The sequence below is a fragment of the Pieris napi genome, chromosome 22 (assembly GCF_905475465.1).
Source record: "Pieris napi chromosome 22, ilPieNapi1.2, whole genome shotgun sequence".
Lineage (NCBI taxonomy): Eukaryota > Metazoa > Arthropoda > Insecta > Lepidoptera > Pieridae > Pieris > Pieris napi.
Genome location: NC_062255.1, coordinates 5,995,689 through 6,020,536, shown reverse-complemented (window position 1 = coordinate 6,020,536; position 24,848 = coordinate 5,995,689). Strand labels below are relative to the sequence as shown.

General features: G+C 32.9%; 1 protein-coding gene across 5 annotated transcripts in view; it reads left to right on the top strand.

The window, feature by feature from the left end:
- LOC125060761 (rap1 GTPase-activating protein 1) overlaps nucleotides 1–24,848 on the top strand; it is a 248,782-nt gene that overhangs the window by 142,277 nt on the left and 81,657 nt on the right. For 4 of the 5 annotated variants that reach the window (XM_047665809.1, XM_047665811.1, XM_047665806.1 and 1 more), the window contains one exon: nucleotides 5,483–5,627. In XM_047665809.1, the coding sequence (XP_047521765.1) occupies nucleotides 5,483–5,627 (145 nt within the window). Of the gene's footprint in view, nucleotides 1–5,482; nucleotides 5,628–16,447; nucleotides 16,981–24,848 lie in introns of those variants that run through there. The other variant, XM_047665808.1, reaches the window with a different exon arrangement.

Below are 24,848 nucleotides of genomic sequence, written 5' to 3'. Positions count from 1 at the left end.
ACTAATTAAAGTGAAACTTCTTTAGGCGCATAAGGGTAAAAATTTATCGTTTTTGTCGATTTTTTTTCTGTAATAAAGATGTCCTAGTATAATATTGTGATTCAATACTTGAACACCGATGGTGTTTTTAATACATATCAATATCATTATTATTTTATTAAGTAACTAAATTAGTACCATTTTTTGTTGGTTTTGTATTTTTAAGGGCACAGAACCAAGACGTTTTATTCTAAGACCCAATTGTCTATTTTAGAAAAGGTGCAAGAGCAATTATGATAATAATGAATTTGTTATATTATTTGGTAATTGTTTCCATATTTATGGTGGTATTTCTATATACATAACAACAACTTTAGTTATTTTTTAATTAGCTTTAGTATCATCGTTCATTAATATAAAAAGACTGACAAAATTAAATTATGTGATTAGGGCAGCTTAATTACTCAATAATTAATTTACTAAGAAGTTTCACTTCTGACATGTGTACTTTGTACGCACGCACTTTTTTATATTCAGTAGGAGTAATAGACCAGTGCCGATAATTTTTGAAACCTAAAAAAATTACAGTAGGATGAAACCCATTAGAAAAGCAGGGGAATATGATCAAAATGAAAGGAAAAATAAATTACGGTCGATCTGAGGTCGGGAAGGGGTAGGGGGGGGAGTTTTAAGGGTAAAAAACGGTTTATGTCGATTTCCGGCAAAACTACAAGTCCTATCGAAGAAAGTTAAATGGCAAAGTTGGAGGTAATAAAAATATCTAAAACTTTTGTATTCACACATTTTTCACATAACGTCAAAATTTATGTGAAAAATTCAAAAAACCAAGTTTTTGGTTTTTTATTTTTATCTTTAACAAAAATAGTTTTTTTTTAACGAAATTTGGTGAAAACTTACCTTTCTATGTCCCAAATACACTGTAATTTATTTGATTAAAAATATTTATTTGTTCACCTTATTTTGAATTAATATCGAAAAAACACCCTAATTTTCAATCGAAAATTCTGACGTCAAAATTTCAGCTTTTTTCGAAAAGTTGGTGTGCTTTCAGTTCGTTGAAATCTCTACTTTCCTATGGTAAAAAAATATATATATATTACCATAGTAAATCTTCTCAGAAAACGCAAAAAATCGTATGCAGTAACGCCCAGACCTGTCATCCCCTTCCTTACTTCTCTATGAAATACGAAAATTTTAGCCCATCTAAAGGCTAAATTTTTTTTTTAGGTCACTCAGGTATATATAAGTTATCTTAAAATAGTAATAAATAGGCATCTGATTATAATTTAAAGAAGATTCATAGAGAAGTAGGGAAGGGGATGACGGGTCTGGGCGTTACTGCATACGATTTTTTGCATTTTCTGAGAAGATTTACTATGGTAATATATATATATTTTTTTACCATAGGAAAGTAGAGATTTCAACGAACTGAAAGCACACCAACTTTTCGAAAAAAGCTGAAATTTTGACGTCAGAATTTTCGATTGAAAATTAGGGTGTTTTTTCGATATTAATTCAAAATAAGGTGAACAAATAAATATTTTTAATCAAATAAATTACAGTGTATTTGGGACATAGAAAGGTAAGTTTTCACCAAATTTCGTTAAAAAAAAAATATTTTTGTTAAAGATAAAAATAAAAAACCAAAAACTTGGTTTTTTGAATTTTTCACATAAATTTTGACGTTATGTGAAAAATGTGTGAATGCAAAAGTTTTAGATCTTTTTATTACCTCTAACTTTGCCATTTAACTTTCTTCGATAGGACTTGTAGTTTTGCCGGAAATCGACATAAACCGTTTTTTACCCTTAAAACTCCCCCCCTACCCCTTCCCGACCTCGGATCGACCGTAATTTATTTTTCCTTTCATTTTGATCATATTCCCCTGCTTTTCTAATGGGGTTCATCCTACTGTAATTTTTTTCACTTTTTATTTATTTTAAAGGCTATTTGCACTGGTCTATAACGTTAACTCCCATAATTAATTTGATAAGATAATAATTAGTATATTAACAGCAATATATTGTAACAAACTAATGTTGTAACCGAGCTTCTAATTTATTAATGGAAGTTAGTGAACACTAAACATTGTTCCCAACTTTAATACAGTTAATTTTAACAATGAGTCTCGAAGGCTGTTGTACTTGATTCGAATTTAGAGGTGCTTTAATTATTAGATTACACCGTAAGTCTGGATTATAATGATAATAAATTGAATTCACAAAAATCTATATCGTGAATAAAGGTTAAGCAATGTTATTTTATTTAATTATAAATCTGTTTTACATTGCACATACAAACATATAATTATTAGGGTTGCAATGGGCGGCCTTCTCGCTAACGAGGGTTCTGTTCCAGGCAACCCTAGTAAAGAAAATATATACTAAGGGCAAAGTGCAATTAATAAAAACAAAATTACAGTTAACAAATAAAAAATGTGTTTTGTGTCTACCAGAATTTTGAAGTTTTCGTCTAAATCGACGAACAGTAGTTACAAACAGTAGTTTTAGGGCAAAAGTCAAACATCATTAATTATTCATGTAGGTAATGTAAGGTACACTTATGAAAGTCAAAAAAGAAATATACATTAAATGCTTCTAATTTTACATTTACTGCCAGTTCTCAAATCAAGGGCGTAGAACGAAAGAGAAGAACTGGCAATAAACTCTCCGCCACTCTTTTTAATCGGCCCGTAGATTAATTTATCATAAAATTATACAACGTAATAATAACATATAAAATGTTAATAACAGAATAATAATAATAAGGATAAAATTAAATTTTCCTCATTTTAATTACCTTATTTACGTTACCAGATATTTTGACGCACTGCGATCTTGGGAAGTCTTGCTCTAAGGCGTCTAGGGTAATTGAGTAATGAATATTACCAGTAATTATCGTATGTAAATTGTTTCTATTTATATTTCGTTGCATTTCTCTCATTTTACTCTGTGCTTTTAATAAAACGGTAGTAGATAAAATTGCACAAAACACGCAACAACATGAGTGTTGTCTATGTACACAGGTACAAAGCTGTTTATAAAGGGTGTCTGGTAAAAACGTCACAAAGAGACACCCCGACAGCCTGAAGGATAGGGGGATATATGCATTTCTGAAAAAAATTGCCGACTGCAAGTTGAGTTAATGAAATATACGTATTTCGTCGTCTAGCTCCTTATTGAGAAATCAAGAATCAGAAAATATATAAAAAACATTAATTTTTAAAGTATTTTTCAAACGTTTTACATCTGATTCAATCTTTTAAGAGAATCTCGTAAATATCAGGTAAGGACCATTCATTACCCTCGTAGTTATTCATGTTTACCTACTGAACGTTAGAATTATTGTGGTTCGTACTATATTTTATAAAAATTCAAGCCTCAAACAGGAGAAATATTTATTTCCAAGAACAAGACTATCTTAACAGTTATTACCAATGCGATGATTATGTATCTTAATTATTAATTACAAAACATTTGAAAAGTAATAGCTAGGAGGTTACATAGAACATTCGATTTGGCTTTTGCGATTTCGAACTTTTAAAATTGTCGTCATTTTCGGAGACAGTATTAAGCGCAACACGATAGGAAGTTTGCACTCAATAAAATGCAATTATGCTTGATCACGTTCCACCTTATCTCTTCGATATTTTTTATTAGTGAACAGATATCTTTTTATCTATCTATAACAAAAGTTTAAAAAAATGATTGTTCTATAGGTATATAATTAATATCATGAAAAACATACCTACATAAATATTGGATGGGCGCAATACTGAAGATGTAACTCAAGAATACGTAGTAAAGAATCATTAAAAAAGTTGTATTGAAGTCTGTAATGGCGGACAAAAGATGTCGATTTTATGAAATTACCTCCCACTGAAAACATATGTTACCATCATTCTTGCAATTTATTTTTCACATATTTTTATTTCCTACATGTTCATAACACATGTTCATAGCATTAATTAGGTCGCTAATGCACTTGTATAAATAAACAAAATGCACTCATGTTTTAAAAAAACAAGCATAAACTAATAATAACACGATTAACTAAAACCATAAAATGTGGCATTTCTTACGACGTAACGAATGATTGGCGCCAAAAGTGGGCGAGGGCACAGAGTACAACTATGATATGCCATAGACTATAGAAGTTGCGCGCCCTTCAGCAAAGAAATATGTATATCAAAACTTTTTGCTTAAATAAACTTCGTAGAATTGATCTGTTATCGACATTAAATAATTGCGAACTATCACTAAAAATACCAACTATCTAAATGTTTATTCTAAATAGGACAATATACAGTAAGAATTTCTGCAACTAAAAATATTTCTACAAATAAATCGTAAAATTCATTAAATATTTAAATTCTTCATTACCACGAACAATGACAAATTGCTCTCATTTTCTTATTATTTCGTCTGAGAAAAAGACATGACGAATTGTTTCCTGGCAATATCCGCGGGAACCAAACCAGACTGATTATCGGAATTAATAATTAACAGACTAAAAAGGTCAATACAAGCTTATATTTTAACAAATACTTCCGTTAGTTTTGAGTATTTTTATTTATTTCAATGGATATCAAACCAATAAATAAACTAAATTTATGGCTAACTGAAATTGACAACATTTCGAAAATCCGCGTTTAATTTCCTTATCGCTATGTTTCGAAGATTTTAAAATATAAATGAAAATTGTATGAGTTAAGGCGTTTATGACCGCTTGTTTACAATGTTTGTTTATAATTATAAACATCTGCTATCCAATTACAACTCTTTACAATAGAATGCGCTTTTGAATTTAAAGTGATCCGAAAAACAAACAATTCTTAATTGAGACAAACTGGTTTTTGCAACTATTTGACTAAGGGGAGAGTTTTAATTTGGAAAACCATTAGTTCGTTTATAACTGGGCGTACGTTATAAAAGGGGTCACTGAATGGTCAGTTAATTGACTCATAAATCACAGACGCACTGTAGAGTTGTCAATATAATTTACGCCATTCTTTGAGTAGAACAGATGGGCCGTTTTTAAAAAAAAATAACTTGTTCTTGATAATGGCCTCATCAACAACCTTTTAACTCTTTAATTATACTGGACTCGTGCCGGCAATTATTTTTAATAAATTAGCATACATTATGACAACGTTCAGCCGTTAATTTCCTGTGTTGTTAATTTTGGCGTTCGTTCGTGTTAAAAATTTAATAGATAAAAATAATAATTTATGAATTTCATCAGCAAAACTTATTCACTATAAGATATTATGAAAGACAATAATGGACAAATTATTTATTTATTGCTCCAAAAATATAAACTCTTTACATCAACGCCATCTTTCGTGCTATTTTGTAATTAATATAAGTGTAATTATAATAACTTTTATATTGTTTTGCACGCCATCTAGTGAAAATGTTAAGTACTTTGCCACCATATGTAGGTGATTTGCAATTATAATAGTATCTTTGTTGTCCAACAGGCGGCAGCACGTGTCGGCGCCATGGAGTTCTACAGCGTCATCTGGCGGCGCTCGAGCCCAACACGAACTCTTCGAATTACTTGAACGTGTACAATGTTCGCGATTAGATGACCAGAGGGCGGTACTGCCGGCATATTTTACTCAGGTAAGAGAATATAACTGACTGAGATTGATATTGCTGCGCAATTCATAACGGATACTAATTTGACATTAGGTTTGTAGGTTATTATGTAGGGATATTAGGATAATAATTCTAGTTTAATAAAAGTTATCACAAAGACTATCTTTTGGTAATTTAATTTAAAGTTACCAATTAGTCTATTACGTATGTTACCTCTAATGGTAGATTAACAATTTTAAGTATACAAAAGGACAATGTAACTCGGCTTCTAAACGTAACTCCCAATTAGTTAACGAGCTATTCTAGGAAGTATAGGGCAGTAAGTAATAGCTTTATAATCTTCCATTTGTATCTACGGTTGATTAAGTCTCCATCATTATTATTATTTATTTATTAACACTTCGTTACACTACAATATAAAAATTGAACATAATTAAATGAAAAGGAGGACAACTGGTGGCCGTATCGCTTTCGAGCGATCTCTTCCAGGCACCCACTGTGAGAAAAAAAAATTAAATTAGATAAGGTAGGAAAGTAGTGCAAACCGGTATAAAGTTATTAAGAAAAAAAAATAAACAGGAACAAAAAACAAATTAAACTATTAAAGAATACATGAAAAACAAAAAGTTAAATGTGCACATGAATCATCAATCAATCTCACGTCAGTTAGTAGTTAGTACGAAAGTTAGGGATACGATGTGGAAAGGTAATGTTTGTACAGAAGAAATTTAAAGGAAGATAGAGAAGGAGCTAAGCGAATAGGAACGGGAAGTGAATTCCATAGCCTAACTGCAGAGACCTTAAAGGATTCGCCAAGAAACGAGGAGTTTTGAGATGGGATTGTCATATATTATTTTAGTCTTCTATACTTAATGACATATATCTTAATGAACGACTCTTAGTTGTTATACTTGCTTTACAACATTAAAGAAATATCGGAATCCCATCAATTCAAATTCTTCCTCGCAATAACGGTCACCACGACTGAGTTCTTCGGTCAACCAATTTCACGGCATCTTTTCTATGACTTGGGGTCAACAGTAACTCTTTCGCAGCGAATATAATCGGCGGAAATGCGATGTAATGATAAAGGTTCTATCTTGGGGTGGTAAGCGGAGCGTGTCCAAGACACCGGCAGGAGGCGTCAAATTCTATTGTTACTTTTGAAGACTTCGAAAGAATGTTTCGAAGTAATAATAGCAAGAAAATGGACTTATCTGAAAGCTATCGAAGCGTTCTTAAGTTTCAACTCAAAGCATTTCATTTATTTGTTTTTAAGTGACGTTTAAATTGACTAAAACTACTGCGTAGTCAATCATTTCATCACCCAGATCTGTCGACGAATGAAGAATTGAATTAAGCAAACTTTTTTGAACATGTTTTTTGATGTCGTTTAAAAGTCTCAAGGGTACGGGATTATTCATTCCATAAACATGGCCCAAAAATACTATGGATTAAGTATTGAACACTAATGGTTTAAAATTCAAAGATCGCTAGCATCGTCTTCATTTATTGCTAATATTACTAAGACTCGAATAAACAATAAAGTTTACATGTTACGTAAAATAGAATTAAAAAATTTAATAAAAAGGATTTTATTGTTTTTATTTGCATATCTAAAATTCAGAATTATAATAATTATATATTGTAATCTGAGAAATGAATATGTATGAGCAAGATGAAACAGTGTTGTAAGTCCTCTATTTAAAATTCACCCTCCTATTGACGCAGCTTAGGTCATTTATTAAAAAGGATTATAATAAAAAAAAAAAGTATTTGTAATATAATAGTAAATTTACATAGTATTTTAACAAAATCACTATATATACTTATAATACAAGATAAGTAATAATCATACGTATCGATCAATCTTTATTTCTATGTATATACCTATACTATATTAATTAAATAACAAAATACAATTACTAATCTTCAACTATAATAACTAAGATATATGTATTATTAAAAGGAGTCCCTTTAGTCAAGGTTCCGAAGATACTGGCAGCGTTACCCCTTTGAATTGCTAGACTAATTCTTTGTCCGAGGTAGCTGCCAGCTCTTCGGTCTCCTGTCATGTCAATTGTCAACTAATAATGATTGTCAATTGTCAACTATAATACTTAGAATAGACAATTCCTTTTTGTCCATTCATGTAAATGATGATGGCGCGTTCCGTTTGTCTGTGATTGGTCGAACGAGTAGGTCGCGTCTCTATGATTGGACTAGAGTTATTGACAAATGACAATAAAACAAAATGTCGTGTTGTCTTTGCATCGCCGGATTGTGATTGGTTGATAGACGTTTCGATTTTCAAAAATTATGTTAAGAATGTTATTCAGCACAGACAGATAATATAAAATAACATTTTGAAATAAAGCCTTGAGACTTTCATTCCAATTTTTACTTTGAACGGTACAGAACACGTTATTAATTAGCAAATTGTCGTTTTTAGCTCCGCTCCTCTATTTGTTCATTCAAGGACGCAATTATTCGATACACGATACACATTTGTATCATATTAGGTTGGGTTTTATAAACATATATAGGGTAAAGTTTAACTAACAATGTTATCTTTTATATCATTTTAGCACCTTATCTTAGCATAACGATCTATACCAAAACAAATCGATTAAGCGAATAATGCTGATTTATTTCGAATATAAGTTCGTTCTTTAATTAAAGGTACAGTTTCTTTAATTTTACGAAATTGACGAATCGTCGACGGCAAGTCCTTTCCGAGCGGCTTGATCTTGTAGAGAAGTGGGTCTCTCTACTTTTACCACGATGGTCGAAGAGTATTCAGAGGAGTTGTTGCATCACCTCAACGTCCGCCATTTCACAACTGATCGTTTTTTAAGGCAGTTTTTACCGCGCACCACTATGTGGAACCAGCTGCCAACCGAAGCACTTCCAAACTAATTCGACTTCGACGAGAAAAGAGCGTAATCTTAAAAGGTCGGCAACGCATTTGTGAGCCCTTTGTCTATGGCACTTAACATCTGATAAGCCTATCCGTTTGCCCCCTGTTATATATAAAAAGGGCAACTGTCGTGGCAAACAAAATCCAACACAAAGTTGAAGGTACAGTGAAAGTAGAATTGAAGATAGCACTGGATAGACCTTGTTCAAATTACCGATTCCTTTTACCAAAAAACCAGATTTTTACAAACTTGTAGTTATTTAAATTCGTGATTGGTAAAACGTGTATTATGTTTTTTCAATATATTTTAAGTTGCTTCTATAAGTTTCATGTAAGTGATAATTTTAGCTAATAATCCAGTAATCTATACCCTTGGCCTCATATTGACTTCGATAATTTTTTTTCATGCATGTCGTATATTTTTGGGTTTCCCGGTTCCCTCATGATGATAAAATAAATTAATCAGTGGCGCTATAACCTCTTTAGGTCTTGGCCTCAGATTTCTGAATCTGTTTCATGATCATTTTTAAATCTAACAGGCAAGTCGGTGATCAGCCTCCAGTGCCTGACACACGCCGTCGACTTTTTGGGTCTAAGACATGTCGGTTTCCTCACAATGTTTTCCTTCACCGTTCGAGCAAATGTTAAATGCGCACATAGAAAGAAAGTTCAATGGTGCACAGCCGAGGTTCGAACCTGCGACCTAAGGGAGGGAAGGGATTAAGCCGCTGATTAAGACAAGTAGATGATCAGCTTCTTGTGCGTATAGCATATCATCGATTTTTGGGTTTTCACGATGTTATCAAGCAAGTGTTTACTGTGCATATAACAAAAATTGCATTGACACACAGCAGTATAACAAACGCATGCCCTCAGGTTGCTTGAGATGCATTATGCTACTAGGTCATGTTTGAGACAGTTAATAAAAATAAAAGGCAAAATAACCAGTTGGCGACACAACAAACACTGCATAATGCCGCATACAATTCGTTCTTGGAGTTAAAAATGGGATTATAGCTCAAATTATACCTTGGCAAGCAATCTACGTTATAAAAAGTTTGTAAGCTTCGAATTAAAACAGAAAAGCTCCAAGGTTTTTATGCTTATCTGGCAAACTATACCGTTATATAATATTAAAGACTGCATTGAATATGAACAGAGTCTATTACACAAGGTATAAAATTTAACAAATAGTGTTAATACCTACGAATCATTGAAATCTGTGTATACCAACCCTTTTATGAAATGCCCCACCTAAACCTTTCCAAAATTCTTATGCTGGTTATCATGTAACATACATAATTTTTAAAATTAATATCTTGAATTTTTTACTTACGAAACTTAAATGATAGATTTTAGGGAATTCTAGGAACGAAACGAAACACAGTAATTAAATATTGAAAGCATATAATTAAAATACGAAATTCAAATTTCTAACAGTTTTAATAAATTTTCAAATAGCTTAACAATAAAATTGCCCCATATGGGGCGTGGGCCACGTTTACCAACGTTGGGAAATACTGCTTTAAATCATAGCTATTTTTTTTTTTATTTTTTTTTTTTTATTATACTACTAAATTCCGAAACCATAAAAATTACTTTAATTCATTGTAAAATAACTACAATAGACAAGACCTAGCTTCACACCTATCACTGCACTGCCTTTGTGTAAACTATACCTATTTTAAAGACATAAGGAATATTAATATTAATATTTTGAATGTAGAGACAGAGAGAGAGAGACATAACATTTATTACATTGTCGAACAGCACTTTAAAATTAGTTGTTTATCGTGTATAATATGAAAATGTTTCTTTCAAATACGAGATATACTTCAGTCAGGCTCTGGCAGCGCTAACGACCGCCAAATGAGGTGCATGCGGTTGCATAAGTGATGCATCGCTTACGTAATCATTCGTTAGGGATGTTCCTTATATTCTAAATATTAGTCGATAAATCTACGGCGATGACATCATATCTGTAATCGCATTAAGTTATTCCGAAGGCACAAGTTCTGGACTATAACCACTGGGGTCTTTAGTCAGTGATTAGACTGGTCGTGGATCCTTCCTTTGGCTAGCCGCACACACGCAATAATATTGTCAAATCAGGTTTGTCAATTTGTTTTAACAATATATGCCTCCGCATATTTCTCAATATTATTGCCAATATTTACTAATTTTAAAAGGCCCAGTCACGAACTGATCCGTGATCTACGCGGAAGTATGGATAATAAAAAAAATGTGTCATATTGTGTATGGCAATAAGCCTGTTAAATAAGAAACCGCGAACTAAAAAAAAACGATGGATTAAAGAATGGATGCGAAAAAGAACGGAATTTACAAAAAAAATAAATTTTACAAAAATCCAACAAAAATCAAAACAAACAATAATATTTGAGACATAGAAAACAACTCATTTGACGTGCACTCATAGATAAATTATGTTAAACTAGAATATTGAAGTAAGGCCCGCACACACACAATAATATTGACAATAACCCTGCCTCCCCCTGAATATTGACGGCATATTTCAGAATTTCCGGAAATTCGCAATAATATTGAACAATACCGCAATACACGCCGCACACACACAATATTATTGACAATACGTATTTTATTGTCAATATTATTGCGTGTGTGCGGCTAGCCCTTTAGGTCGGAGGAAGAGAAGCACCTTCCTTTCACCACACATATAATATTATATATTTATTTATTTACAGAAATACATACATTACCGACTAATAATGCCAATGGGATAATTTCAAGATAAAATATAATAAAGTATTTAATATTAAACACATAATATTCACAATATCGATACTATGAATTCACTCTGCGAACTTATATGTTGATAGTATCGGAGACAGCTTTCAGTAGGCGCGATAACGGGGATCAGTGCAACATACTGGTTCTTTTGGTATCGCAAATAACCTTGGTCTTCGCTGTCGCACATATCCCATATGTACAAAGAAACCTAGTTATTGGAGCACACTTTGGTTGGTACATAGTATGCCAACTGTAAGTCCTGTCTGGTTTCCAAATTATTATACCTCAACATCCCTAAGACAAATATTTATATTAAAAGAAAAATGCTTTTTACCGGATTAAAGTTATGTATTATTATTTCACCAATTTCAATAGAGAAGACGGCCTAAAATTGTCAAACACCTGGGATCCAATAATATCCAAATTAAAATCTCAAAAAGAAAAACAATCCGCGAAAATAGAGGACACCGTGAGCCATTTTTGCCAAAACCCTCCATCTTTTAGTCGATACCAACTCCGGGGAAATAAATACAGATAATGCAACTTTCTCTGCAGCTGTGATACTTTTTGACATTCAACATCTTTTGTCTTCAGTCACCGTGACCACGCACGCTGTAAAGCACGCGAAACGTCGGATAAATTTAAAATTATGTCAAATAGTTGTAAATTTATAATAATACATAACTTTAATCCGGTAAAAAGCATTTTTCTTTTAATGTTATGAGTTATGTTAATCAAAGACAATACTAAATATTTATATATCAACATAACAGTTGTACAATTTTACTTACTTCAATTAGACTAAGCGATATTAACACTATATATAAATAACCCGTGACGTTGTTTGTCCGCTATGGACTCCTTAACTACTGAACCGATTTCCATCAAATTTGCACACCGTGTGCAGTTTGATTCTTAAAAGATAGGATAGCTTACATCTTAATTTACACCCGCAATATTATTTTATTGCAAATTATTTGTTTATTATTTGACAGTCACAATTTTAGCAGATGACGCTGTGTTGAAAGTACCAACGTTTCTCATAAGCTACAATTTAATGGCATAACCACCAAAAAAGCATGGTGGTCTCCATGACTGGTGTTCTACCGTTTCCCTTGTATAGTTTACTACTATGTAATATAACAAATTCCTTAGCCACAACAACGCTTGGCCGAGTCTGCTAGTTAACACTAAAATTGTTTTAAATACAATAAAAAAAAATTATATACGCTATATTAGTTCTACTTATTCGAGTCTTCCTACGTTTAAATTATCGAAGTGGTCACACCCCAAGCCTACGTGATCTTGACTATGCAAAACTGCACTGCGAGGTGTGTTGCGATCAAATACGGCAGAGCATTAGATCTACTAGGCCTCGAATTGTAAAACGCCAACCTCATCTAAATGTCTGTCACATGTATGTAGATAGTCATAGTAAAGGCAAGCTTAGGAAAACTATCACTGCTGTAAGTGAAAATGTTTTGGCACTCAATTCTGACTTTTACCCTACAAAACGGATAGAGATTGCGTCGATTAACGAAATAATTAGTTAATTAGCTGGGATTATAATCCCTGAGAAAGAATTGACGTTATCTAACAACGAAACCTTTCAATATAGGTAGCGATGATGCTTAAAATGTTATACCGAAATAAACAGTCCTATCTCCAATACCTACCTAGAATGTAGCGCCACTGTTTTATTTATTAGAAATCAATATTGATTTCGGAATCGTTTTAAAATTGTGTTAACTATAAATTAGTGAAATTACATAGTTATTAATGGTACTTAAATTATTTATTAATTTAATAATAATAACAATAGCCGTTATTCACTAACCAAATACATAATTTTAACCTAAGCCATAACATTTTAACTATTTTTTTATAGTCCTCTAGATCAGCAGCCAGTTCGTCAGATTGTCTTCCGACATAGGCCTCCTCCTGTTGTTTACACACGTCTCTCTTACGAGCTAATCTTCTTATTAATATTTGCCGATGAGTAGGGATGCCTACAAATTGAAATTTAATGACGTGGAATAAGTGATACATGTATCTTATGTTCCATAATAAACATATTTTATTTTTTATTTTATTTTTTATTATATTAAATTAAAAAAAATATACATATAAATTTTAACCTTAGTAAAATTAAAATTTTAATATCAGGTATTATCGTGGCAAAAGCGAAAGAGAAAATGCGGCGATTGCGGTTGCAAATTGCAGTTTTCTGTTAAAGAAAATACGCTATTATAAACATTACCGGTACATAGGGGAAAGTTTTAAAGTGGCCGTTTAGTTTTTAACTTGCAAGGAAAAATGTGCTTTATAAGAAAAATATTAAAGTGAAAATTTCGCAAGTCTAAATTAAAATACGAGCGGTGTTGGCCTTGTGGCTTCAGCGTGCGACTCTCATCCCTGAGTTCGTAGGTTCGATCCCCGGCTGTGGACTTTCTTTCTATATGCGCAACTTTCACTCGAACGGTGATAGAAGGAAAACATCGAAAGGAAACCGACATGTCTTAGACCCAAAAAGTCGACGGCATGTGTCAGGCACTGGAGGCTGATCACCTGCTTGCCTATTAGATTTAGAAATGATCATCAAACGGATTCAGAAATTTGAGGCCAAGACCTAAAGAGGTTGTAGCGCCACTGATTTATTTTATTTTTTAAATTAATGATACATAATACGCGTTTCATGTAGATTCAATTTAAATTGTCTCACTAATCTATATAAAAAATTGACTATACAATACTAGCTATAACCCGTGTAAATTCGGTAGCTCGATGTTTGGTACTTTCAACACAGCGCCATCTGTTAGAATTGTGACTATCAAATAATAAACAAATATTTTGCAATTCATTATAATTGCGGGTATAAATTGAGATGTAAGCTATCCTATCTTTTAAGTTGGATCAAACTACACACGGTGTGCAATTTTGATTGATATCGGTTCGGTAGTTTAGGAGTCCATAGCGGACGAACAACGTGACACGTAATTTATATATATAAAGATGTAGAATTCGTCCGATTATCATACTTTCCCACAACGCTAATTGAATTTCAAATAAAAGATATTATAATAATTACCGCTATCATTATGTTAATAAAGCTTCCTTTTAACTTTACTTAACTGTCTCTAAACATTGATAGCAATATTTACTAATACACCAATCGTTTAGTTAGAATTATTTATCTAATATATAAAATTCTCGTGTCGCGGTGTTTGTGGTTAAACTCCTCCGAAACGGCTCGACCGATTCTCATGAAATTTTGTGTGCATATTGGGTATGTCTAAGAATCGGACAACATCTATTTTTCATCCCCCTAAATGTTAAGGGTAGTCCACCCCTACATATTTTAAGAATTTTTTTTCTGTTTTTATTTTTTATGATACAGCATTAAAAAATACATACAACCCCTAACTTTCACCCCTCTACGATCAACCCCTATTTTTTTATTATTATGATATACATGGCAAAACGACGTTTGCCCGGTCAGCTAGTTTTCTATAGAGAAACACGTATTAAATATAAAAACTGTACGTAATTGTTAAAATGAAAAAAATCGACAAAAAATATTTTCTACACATTTACATTTATTAGTTACGGTGTAGATATTAATTTGAATCGTTTTGTATTAAAATACTATTTTAGCTACGATTTTAAATAAAATAATAATACATATTAACAGAAAAATCATATAAACTTAAAAAAATTATTGTGTGATAAACGTATTTTTTGTGTTTTCTGTGTTTAGTTTAACTTCGACATACAAAATAATATATTATTAACTAACGGATGTGTCATATTTCTATTTTTGATGATAAATTACAAATATGTATTGATATTATTCATAGAATTTATATTTTTCATACATAACAAGATTTTACCGCGTAATATATTTATACTTCTGTCTAAGTGGTAATAAGGATATAGTCTTCCGTTTCTGGCTAAGAACCACATCCTTCCTCACCAGACTTTCGTCAAGGTTCGGCTTCGGAAGCAGCTGAACCCAATCACCTGTTGTATCTTTGTTCCCTTGCATTACCGGATGTTCCCACGAAACACAAATGGTCACCACTCCAAGCGTCGATCACATTTTGCGATATGCATGTAACATCTTTCTTTATTTAACTTCCGAAGTCCTTATACATACCTATTATATCTTATTTAAAGAAGACACTTTTTTACCGGATTGAAGTTATGTATTATTATAAATTTACAACTTTTTTGCATAATTTAACCACGCACGCTGTAAAGCACGCGAAACGTTGAAAAAATTATGCAAAATAATTTTAAATTTACAATAATACATAACTTCAATCCGGTTTTCTTTAAATGTGTAAAAGTTATGTCAATAAAAGACAATACTATATTATATCTTATCAAGCATATAGTAAAAAAAGGAGTTTTTAAATCATGACGCAGATTTTCCATTACAATAAAAACGTGAAAAAAGTAGTTCCAGTTCTAAATCCGGGAATACGTCTATTTTCATTAGTAACGTCAGCGGTATACTAGACTTTGTTATTAGTTCAATATTTGTAAAAAATAATTATTAGTTATAAACTGCTACCCGATCCCGAATCAGCTTTTAAATATAATAAAACACTTTCGTAAATATGTATACAGTATTAATTATTCAGTGCAATTACTAATTACACTAAGTAATTATGGAATTTGAACTTAATGGCCAAGTTAAAGGATTACATTGACTTAAATGGTGAAGTTGAATTTAGCTGATACAGTTATTAAATACCGAACAATTTGAATAAAAGTGTATACAATTATTATTTTATGGATATCTCTATTTAAAATAGTAATGACAACATAACTAATTTACGTTTCTTATTAAAATACCAAAGCTAATGACTTGTTTTCACTATTAATATTATAAGTAAACTCATCCTTGTAATTTCTATATTAAAAATTGCAATCATAATAAAGTATTTTTAAAAAGAGAACGCTGACAAGTGACGACAGACATCGCTGCACATACCGGCTGTCATACCGCATCTGTTATATAGTACTATCCTTGTTTAACGTGCATTAGAAGTCCTTATTAAGAGAGAGATAAAAAACTTTCTTAACCGGTGCTCTGGAAGCATGCGGCTGCAAAATGGCACGGCCACGCGCTTTTCCATTCGGCTTTCGAATCGCGTACGGTGTGGTCGTGACGTTCCGTCTTAGAGCAATACGTTTTACGTACTTCGTAACATAAGTTTTGATTGCGATAATTCAGCGGGCGATTATAACGGATATTGTGAAGTGATTAAAATTATAGAAATACCGCGGAACCTAAGGTTGTGTTTAGTGAAAGTGCATAAAACTGGGACGAAGAAATTGAAACTCTTGCATTAAAATAAATAGATTTATGGAGTTCTCGACCGAATAATCGTCGCTGCGTGACGATGCGAATTGGAAGTTAGAATCGTGGATTCGTGGATTTTCACGGGCTTTATGAGGGAGAGAAGATCTCTACCAATAAGCGGCGAAGTGGCGGTCAAGGGTGAAAAGGATGGAGGCGGCAGGGGATTGGTGGTGAACTCAGTTTTATGTGGTGTGGTGGATGAACTATCGAACGGCCGAGGACGCCGGGGCTCGTGGGTGAGACACGCAGTTATGGGGGTGCTCAGGTGGAAGGATTTGACTGGAGTGCGGACCAGTTCCCCTACTGAACAAAAAGAGGTAGGTTTTAGATGTGTTGTATATGTCACCGTAAAATTGTAAACCGTTAGATTGTAATATATCTAGCGAGATTGTAAACTGTCGAAAGATTGTGAACCTCAACGAACTGCTTACAATTTAAGGTATTATTATTCGGTAGTTATATGAAATTGTTAGGAAGTAAAATTCATCTGTAATTGACCAAAGAAGTTTGAATGATAACTAAGTTGGTGTAGTACAATCTACCGAATGCGTTAAATTGTAAGCAGTACGCTGAGGTTCACAATCTTTCGACAGTTTATAATCTCGCGAGATAGATTACAATCTAACGGTTTTTACAATTTTACGTTAACATATGTACACTACGTAATCGTACAGACTGCAAGGCGCCAGTCAATGCAACCATACTTCGTAGACATAAGAATGATTGTTATTACTAACTTGATGCTTAAAACTTAATTTATAATATCCGATGTCTATTAATGGTTACGACTGTGTTATTAAAAAGATATTATTTAAACGTTCAAGTTAACGTTTTGTTAGATAGGTTTTTTTAGGATAGGTAATGAGTTATACGATGAATCATAAATGACTTAAATTTATATTTATCAGTTATGTAAACATGAGTAACAAAGAGAAAACTGTAGATTTTCGTGCAACATCCGTTAGATGACCTCGATAGATTTATATGTTACCATATTCACTCAAAACTTGTCTCTTTCGTGTCAAGGTCATTTTTTTAAACACTAAGGACTAATTATTAACATAGAATTATACCATTATATTAATGACATTCGTTTTACATTAAGGTACGTTTTTTAGTTTAAATATATTCAAGGCTGTAAAGACCACTAATTTATAAAGACTATTTTAGCAGTGTTGGCCTAGTGGCTTCAGCGCTCTCATCCCTGAGGTCGTAGGTTCCATCCCCGGCTGTGCCAATGGTATTTATTTATATGTGCACATTTAACATTCGCTCGAACGGTGAAGGAAAACTTCGTGAGGAAACCGACATGTCTTAGACCCAAAAAGTCGAAGGCGTGTCAGGCACAGGAGGCTGATCACCTACTTGCCTATAAGATTTTAAATTGATCATGAAACATATTCAGAAATCTGAGGCCCAGACCAAAAGAGGTTGTAGCGCCACTGATTTATTTTTATTTTATTTTATTATACTATTTTACCAAAAGCACTGATCTGAGCTTTGTATAATTACTACGTCAAATACTACAATAAAAGTCATTACAGTTTTATATTTAAGTACAGCTGAATTTAATTAAAGCCACAGCTAGATTGGGTTTACTTTATTGCTTATCCTAATAGTGTTATAAACAAACCCTGTAGAACCAATATATTGCGATAAAGTACATAAACTTAAGAAAGGGTTACATAAATCTTCAGCTGGCCGGTTATTACTCGTCTCGTGGAGATAGTAATTTTTCATCAGGCGACTGGATGTGAATAAAATGAGCCACCTGTTTGCCAAGTGACCGCACGGTCCTTTAAAAACCTACATTACTGAGACACTATACACGTAATTTAAATTTGGAATGCCAGTACGTCTACAGTCTACACAATAGTTGGCATTTTGTGACAATTTTGAATTAAAAATATTGTTTGACATTTTGCAAACTTAAAATCCAAAAATTTAAATTCAAATATTTGGATATTGTTTTTTAAATTAAGTAATAAATATTGTTTAAAATACAGATGCAATGTGGAAACAGTAGGTAGAGTTTTACGAAGTTATAATTTTTAATTTTATATTCGTGGCTTGTTTTGATCTCTGAAGTGGAAATATTATGCATATGTTATGCGTCCTGCGCTCTGAGGGTACAAGGGTATGTGGGGACCCACTCCAGGCATACCCTATCCTCAGACATATTCCAAAACGTCAATTCGAATTGTCCATTATCTGTACATATGTAACACATAGCTGAATTTCATACATGTTTATCAACCGCACTGAGAAGCATATTAAATTATTTAGATAACTATTACTTAGTTATAAGGGTATATACTACATTATATAATATCATTAAAACAGTTCAGCTATAAAATTTGATGCGCTATTTACTAAGGACTGTATTATTAGCCATGCTGACATTTCTGTACCTATGTTTCGATGTTCTCACAATATGCGTAGCGCCAATCTAGATCGCAATCGCAATGGCTGTTTTAGATTGGTAATGCTAAATCTCGTAATCATATATAGATAAGAGCTTTTATTGGCCATAGATGTTCACAAATAAGTTTTATTCGCAATTGTTAAATTTGTTCACAGTAATACAATACTTCGAGATATCTACATTGCGTGTTGTGAAAACCTTCGACACAATCATTATATTCTTATCTCATAACTTTCTCAATGTTTGCGACATACAATGCTAATACTAAACGTTAGTAAAAATTATTAATACTTCACATAATCTGAAGAATTAGAGAAAGGTTATTTTTAATATCTTGATAATAGACCAATCTATACAAATATTTATTTTCGAGCGATCTCTTCCAGTCGCTGTGAGAAAAAAACAGATAAGGTAGAAGTTCTTCTTGAGCTTAGTTTAGTTAGTTATTTAGACCAAACTAATAGAACAAAACAAAGCAATTAATTAATTATTAGGACAATAATAAAAATAAAGGACACATGAAAAATAAAAAGTGCAAATAATAAATATAGGAGTTTTAATGCATTTTGGAGTCGGCTATTTTATTTATTTATTTGACAGCTGTCATAGGGTCAGTACTCTTGCGATTTCGATATCAATGTTTTCGCACGATCCTAAAGCGACATAATCGCTACGGATGTTGTGGGAACTATATCGAAATTGGAAGTCGCACAGTTTTTTTTTATTTTTCTTGTATATTAATAGTTTTCATATAAAACTTTTCACATATACAAATAGTACTAGTATTTACGGATTTTTCCTATATACTCCCGTCCAGCAGTATAGTAAAATTTCAAAATTGTATAGATAATTTGGTCCAGCACATTGATTATGTTAAAAAAAAAGAAATACTATTTTTTTTTGTATTTTAGAACTTTTATACAAATCTCCAATATCATAGCTAAATATCTAATAAGTTCTACGACCTATTTACCACAAATATTCAATCATATTTTGTTATGAATTTTTATTACAATAAGCCACGTGCAAAATATTTTCGGCTACTCTGCCTTTTTCGTGGAAACCTATAATAATTTATCGAAATTGAGAATATATATCGTGTATTTTGGCGTGTTGCGATCTCCAACAAAAATATATTTCAACTTATTTACATAAACTTTTCGTACGCTAACAACCGTACAAATATATAGTTGCGATCAAATATACACTTGGCAGAGAGATTATATATTCTAGGTGAAGTATCATAGGTATATTACAATTTCAACATAACTGATCGTAATATTAACAATTGAAGTTGGCACTTTATCAATAATTTTGTTGTCGAGCGGTCGCTGACATAATGGAGTTATTTAACAAATAATGTAAACACAAAAACCCTGACACAGATTTATTATAACGGTATGTATAGCGGTGCAGTTTTTACAATGATCACGTTTTAGCCACTTCTCAGCACCTTCCTTACTCTGTAATTTCCAAAAGCTACAGCAATCCCAATTATGAGTTTTAGCGCGATCCCAAGGTTGCGATATCAGAGCTACGGGTATTGAGAGAACTACGTCGAACTTGCATACAAAAACGCTTGGTGCGGCTGCTGTCACTATTGTAAGTTACAGAGTAATGGGGCAGGTAATGAGAAGTGGCTAAAGGGCCCTGTAGTGACTCCAAGGATAACTACTAGCTGCTGTAAAATTTTATTGGATAAAGGCGACCGAGTAATATTATTCGCGGATGTGTAAAGGCCGATTTACATTATCTTAGTGTTTAGGAGAGTGCTTTAGTACAACTTGAAAGGCAAGTTCTTTAGCGTAGCGTTTACTAAAGCAAGTAGCGTTTACATGTTTCAACTAAAGTACTATCCTAAAGCACTCACCTAAACACTAAGATAATGTAAATCGGCCTTAAGAAGGTAAACTAAAGTTGAAACGATGGGGTCATTCTTGGGATTGTGTTTCACAGCTTCTTCCCAAAACATATGTACCTATATGAATCGTATTATGCAAAATCGACGGGTGTTTTCAGTGACGTGCTGTAATAATTATCGGTGTGGAATAAATACGTTCTGCTTCACATTCAAAAGTGCACTGTATATATGTGGAATTCAATATTTCCTTAAAATGAGAAAATCAATAAATAATATCTACGACCAAATTTTAAGCTAAACAAAACATTCTTCACAAATATTAATTAAAACTCCAGAAGTTGTCGGCAAGTCAGAATGACATTTGACACTTGGCGATATTAGTGATCTACCGGAGGGATACAAGGCTTTTGGACAAAAGAGGTTGGAAAATGGTAATAGGTGTTCAAGGCGTGTTTTACGATTTGCTTTTTTATTAAAGCCTCTTTCCTCTTATCAAATAACAGACGTGCGACGCACACCGTCTTCTCATTTGCCCATTCAAACGACACGTGTCCTACATCTAAAGGCCGATTTACATTATCTTAGTGTTTAGGAGAGTGCTTTAGTACAACTTGAAAGGCAAGTTCTTTAGCGTAGCGTTTACTAAAGCAAGTAGCGTTTACATGTTTCAACTAAAGTACTATCCTAAAGCACTCTCCTAAACACTAAGATAATGTAAATCGGCCTTTACATTCGCACTGACGGGCAGCGGCGTGAATTACTCCCCGAATAACAACAACATAATATTTGACATCGGTGTCTGATAAGAGGTTGTGTGACGGAAACTTAAAGCCCGGTTTTAGTACTGATAAATGCTACGATTGATATCTACTCAGAAAAAGAATAATTAAGAACCGTGACAATGATTTTGATCGCATCCGTACTGCAAAAAGGTTAATGCACTATTGATACAAAAACTAAGATAACATTGACAGCTCGGTGATGAATCGCCCCGACCTGATTATAGCTTTATGGCTCCGTAAATCAAGCGTTATCAGTGACATAATATTCATTCAGTGTTTCTGATCACAAAAATAAACAAAACACACGCAACTATCCCCTATATCTCCCTCGCAATAACTGTTATAAAAATATCGATAGACTTATTTTGATATTTTCATACAATTTGTTTACTACGCAAATTCCGTTCAAGTATGTTCGTGCTTTCAATTCGACGCGTGAAGGATCTATGTAAGGAAATAGGCCGTATCGAAGTGTGCATTGTGTCTGTCACGAATTCGTTAATTTTTTTTTTTTTATTACAATTCACACCAATTGACCGAGTCCCATGCTAAGCTGGTGAAGCTTGTGTTATGGGTACTAGGCAACGGATATACATACATAGATAGATAGACATATAAATACATATTTAAACACCCAAGACCTAAGCACAACACCAAATGCTCATCACATCGATGTTCGTCTCAGCCGGGGATCGAACCCGGGACCCATGGATTCGCAGTCAGGGGTACTATCCACTAGACCAATGAGTCGTCATAGTCTTTAATGTGTAAAGGAATCAATTAATTTGGACAATCGCCTTAATCTATCTACTTAAAAATGTAGAAACTGAAGGAATGAACAGGAGAAGGTATTGTTTATAAACTAAAGTAGTGTATAATAATGTAATTAGTGCTGTCTCGTTCTATTAAATTGTGTTTACGCAGTGATGAAAGAAGACATCAGTTACATTAAAGAGCTTTAAATTCTAAAAAGAGAAATCAAAATTATACAATAGGTTATTTAATAAAAACATTATGATTGTATAAATTTTAATTGCGTTCAATACTAGTAATTGCGTAAACCTGTTAACATGTTACGTAACATGAACGAAAAACTAACTGCCAATCATTTTTTACGAGTTTCTGATTTATTACTCAAATATTGATTTTGAATGAAAGAAATATAGTGAATTACATTCAGTTACCAATATTCGCTTACAGTCTATGTACTAAATTCGTACCAGGCTTGAATAAGATATTAAGAGATATTTATTTTACCTACCTATAAAATTGGATAGGTAAAATATAAAATTTTGTTACATTTTTATTTCAGTTCTTTGATAATACTGGCCCAAATTATCTAAACAATATTGCCATTTTGATGGCTGTGAGTTTTGTTGACTTCTTAAACAATACATGTCTATACAATGTGCAATATAATACAAACATGTCTCGGCTCTGTTACCTACCCATTGAGATTACGAAACGTCATTATTTACCAAAATATGCAATCACCACGCTACGATTCGTTTTTTAGTAATTTATACTCACATAAACCCACTGTAGGCTTATTTTCCTTATTGGTTAAGCAATCCATTTCTGTACGTAGTCCTCCATCATCTTCGAGTACCCTGCACTGGCTTGGCTGCTGTCTCCATTGAGAGCCTTCCTCCTTGACGATGTCGTCAGTCCACCTAATCGGTGGGCGTCTTTTGTTCTGCCGAGGTCTCCATTCATGGAGGCTGCGAGTCCATCGGTTCTTGTACATGCACGCTATATGCCCACCGCCACTTAGATGTTGCGACAATCCTTACTTCGTGTATCACTTCGGTCTTTTCGCGAATGACCTCATTTCGTACGCGATCACGAACGGAGATGCCAAAAGATTTACTCCTAGTAATAATCTATACGAAATTTTTTGTTCTACTTTTGGTCGTAGGTTCGATCTCCGGCTGTGTACCAATAGACTTTCTTTCTATGTGCGCGTTTATCATTCGCTCGAACGGTGAAGGAAAACATCGTGAAAAAGTTGACGGCGTGTCTCAAGCACAGTAGGCTGATCACTTGCCTATTACGAATTTTTTTTTTTTAATGAAACAGATACCAAAATCTGAAGCCCAAACCTATTTATTATTTATTTTTAATAAAACAATAAACATTTAATTTACGTGCGAAGGTTGATATACCTAAAAGTTAAACAATTACAAGAATATACATTGATACATATAAAATAATTTTATGGTACGCTTTCCAATGTGAACGGTAATGGTTTTTGCGAAGTTTCACTCGCCTTAGTCATGCAAAACTCATTAGAGAGCATGAGAAAAAGAGACAATACGCTATGTGTTTGTTTTGTTTATATTGACAATAACATTGTTAATTGTTTTTGCGGTTTGATATTTATTACGACTCGATACAAAATATAAATTGTCGACTATTGCTATGCAATTTTTAACAGGCGACCCGTTTATTTTTTATAAAGAAACTAGTAGAATCGGCCAAGTGTTGCTGGGGCTAAGATTTTTGTTATATTACATAATAGTAAACTATTTAAGAGAAACGGCAGGAGAACACCAATCCACCATGCTTTTTTGGTGGTTATGCAAATTGTAGCTTATATGAAACGTTGGTACTTTCAAGCGCTATTTGTTAGAATTGTGACTATCAAATAATAAACAAATATTTAGCAATAAAATAATATTGCTGGTATAAATTGAGATGTAAGCTATCCTATCTTTTAAGTTGGATCAAACTACACACGGTGTGCAAATTTGAGTGATATCGGTTCGGTAGTTTAGGAGTCCATAGCGGACAAACAACGTGACACGTAATTTATATATATAAAGAAATATTTTCCAACAGATTTCGATGAATGTAAGCGAGGTGAGTGTTATCTTTTGATATAATCGCGAAAAACACCGTCGCATCTTGCGTATATTAATATATCATTTTTTTTATTAAATAAATGTGTGTGACAAGTAAAGCCTTCCTTACTAACCTGAAACATTTCATGTCTCAGCGGATCGAACCCACAACCGCCTTACCAATAAGCCGCCTAAAATAATATAAGCATATTATCTCTGTATTGAAATCTACACTATTAAAACAGCTATTACCTATATTTAATCTTTTTACAAG